Source organism: Penaeus chinensis, chromosome 16 (genome assembly GCF_019202785.1).
Source record: "Penaeus chinensis breed Huanghai No. 1 chromosome 16, ASM1920278v2, whole genome shotgun sequence".
Taxonomy (NCBI): Eukaryota; Metazoa; Arthropoda; class Malacostraca; order Decapoda; family Penaeidae; genus Penaeus; species Penaeus chinensis.
The window spans coordinates 3,906,767-3,909,266 of record NC_061834.1 but is presented as its reverse complement, the minus strand read 5'-3'; the positions used below and the strand labels follow the sequence as shown (position 1 = coordinate 3,909,266).

General features: G+C 41.8%; 1 protein-coding gene across 1 annotated transcript in view; it reads right to left on the bottom strand.

Annotated features, from left to right (window-relative positions):
- Window positions 1-2,500, bottom strand: part of LOC125033626 — a 27,571-nt gene that overhangs the window by 16,344 nt on the left and 8,727 nt on the right. Inside the window, exons 16-20 of the mRNA XM_047625295.1 lie at window positions 2,157-2,300; window positions 1,823-1,880; window positions 1,371-1,518; window positions 886-1,128; window positions 631-775 (exon numbers count right to left, since the gene is read on the bottom strand). Coding sequence (XP_047481251.1) covers window positions 631-775; window positions 886-1,128; window positions 1,371-1,518; window positions 1,823-1,880; window positions 2,157-2,300 — 738 coding nt within the window. The remainder of the gene's footprint in view (window positions 1-630; window positions 776-885; window positions 1,129-1,370; window positions 1,519-1,822; window positions 1,881-2,156; window positions 2,301-2,500) is intronic.

The window sequence follows — 2,500 nt, the reverse complement described above, 5'->3', positions numbered from 1 at the left end:
GATGACTATAATATTCCTTGGCAAACGGTTTGGCAGGAAACTAAAACAGAATCTAGGTAAGTGCCATGTTATAGTATATAACTATCATGAGGAAAGAGCTATGGGATTACTGCATTTCCTCCAGTACATTAGGCCTTATCATCATTTGTTTACAGTTCAGAAAAAAAAAAGTTTTATAAACATTCAAGCAATATGAATTCATACTAGAAAAAAAAATAAACATAATAAATGCTGACACTTTTTAAGTCTTATCTTGAAATTACACTATTATACAGAGCACTTTGTAACGCACGTTCTTGAGTTATACCTTAAATTTGCTCTGGATTGACGATACCATTGCAATATAAACAAAACTGTAATTTAGTTCATCAATGTCTGTTCAGTTGGTGTTCAATAGACAAGTAATTAAGCTACGGATTCTCTGGATAAATATTACTAATAAGACTATTTATATTGTTTATTGTTGTTTTTGTTATCATTATTATTGCTTCAAGAAATAAGATATAAGTAAAAAATATATATATATCGCTGCCATTTAATAAGCATCAAATCTACCTAAATTATTAAAAAATATTTTCAAATAAAAAGTAGGTATCTTAGCAAAAAATATGTAAATAAAATATTGCTGACTGTCTTCAAGATTTTCCTTGATCTTGGTGATTTCGGCGGCTGCCTCCTCAAGCGTCGTCTCCAGGCAAGTGTTGGTGGTCTTAAGGGAAGTCACGTGACCCTCCAATTCTCCCACGCGGCCGACGGCAGTCCGGAGGTCGCGAAGCTGCAAGAGGAATGGCAATCTCTATCTGCTAATTTAGCTTTATGTATCGTTTCATATTCGGTTTTAAAAATCCGTCCGTCCAGGTAACTACATTAACACTACGATCTCACCTTCTTCTGCGTGTGCTCCTTCCGTTCCTTGAGCCTCCTGACAAAGGTAGTGACCATGTCTTCCATCGCAACCACAGAAGGAAGCTGCTGCATCTGTGGCTGTGAAAAGCCCTTGGCGCTACGCGGAGGCGCTGCGAGCAAGGCCCCTCCTACAGAGGTGTCACAGTAGCTCTCGTGGACGTAACCCATGAACTCTGCCACCTGTGAACGCGTACTTTCGTTCTCGTCCTTAAGCGCTTCCTTCTGCGGGAGAGGAAAGCAGTGTGCATACATGGATTGAGTTTCCGATACCATGTCTTTCTGTAAACTTTCTCTCTCATTCTCTCTCTCTCTCTCTCTCTCTCTCTCTCTCTCTCTCTCTCTTTCTCTCTCTCTCTCTCTCTCTCTCTCTCTCTCTCTCTCTCTCTCTCTCTCTCTCTCTCTCTCTCTCTCTCTCTCTCTCTCTCTCTCTGTAAAACTGGCTTTTTAAACCCAAAACTGCCAACCTTCCGCAGGAGTTCAGCAATGAAGGTTTCGTGGTGGGCGGCGGTGTGGGCGGGCAGGCAGACCACGCGCCCATGACGAGCCACCGTCGCCAGGTCCTTCTGCAAGGGCCATACCTCCTCCCGGCTCCCGGCTACCAGCACCACCTTCCTGTCAGGGCAATAGACTGTCATAAAACACCATCTTATATTTCATTATGTTGAAATTTACTGTGTAGTAAATGTTATTGTTAAGCAGCACAAAAGTATGTTTACCATCATGCCTAAAGATCAGCAACAAGGGTTTGTTTGACTTTATATCTACACTGTTGCTTTAATTTCTTGTTTTAATCGCTCTCTCTCTCTCTCTCTCTCTCTCTCTCTCTCTCTCTCTCTCTCTCTCTCTCTCTCTCTCTCTCTCTCTCTCTCTCTCTCTCTCTCTCTCTCTCTTCCCCTACATGCTCCAGAAATCTTACTTGTTTTGGTCATTTGAAACAGGTCCGGTCGTCACTTTGAGGACAGCATCTAACACTTCTGAAAACGAAAGCATAGCATTTTATATTTATATATATATTAATAAATAGATGGATAGATAGATAATTAGATATATCAGTACATATACACACACATACCAATCTATCTATATATTTACATCTAACTATCCATCTATTTGTCTATATATTATCTATCTATCTATCTATCTATCTATCTGTCTATCTATCTATCTGTATATATGTACACACACACACACACACACACACACACATTGAGATATTTAATATGGAATTGCCTAGGAGATCCCATACTCACCTCGACCACGAAGGAGTGACGCGGGGATGCAAACCAAGCGAGGAGACGAGGCTTCCTTCCCTCCTTCGCCGGGCTCTCTGTCTTCGCCCTTCTGCAGCGCCGCCAGTGCCTCCTCGCGCGCGGCGACCGTCGTCAGCTCGATCCCTAAGGGTGAGAGTTGCATCTTTGGAAATAAACTTGTATCTTTGCCTGTCCCTCTTCCCCTCTCTCTTTTTCTCTTTTCTTTCGTTTTTTTTCTCTTTCTGTCTCTCTCTCTCTTTCTCTCTTTGTCTCTCTTTCTCTCTCTTTCTCTCTCTCTCTCTCTCTCTCTCTCTCTCTCTCTCTCTCTCTCTCTCTCTCTCTCT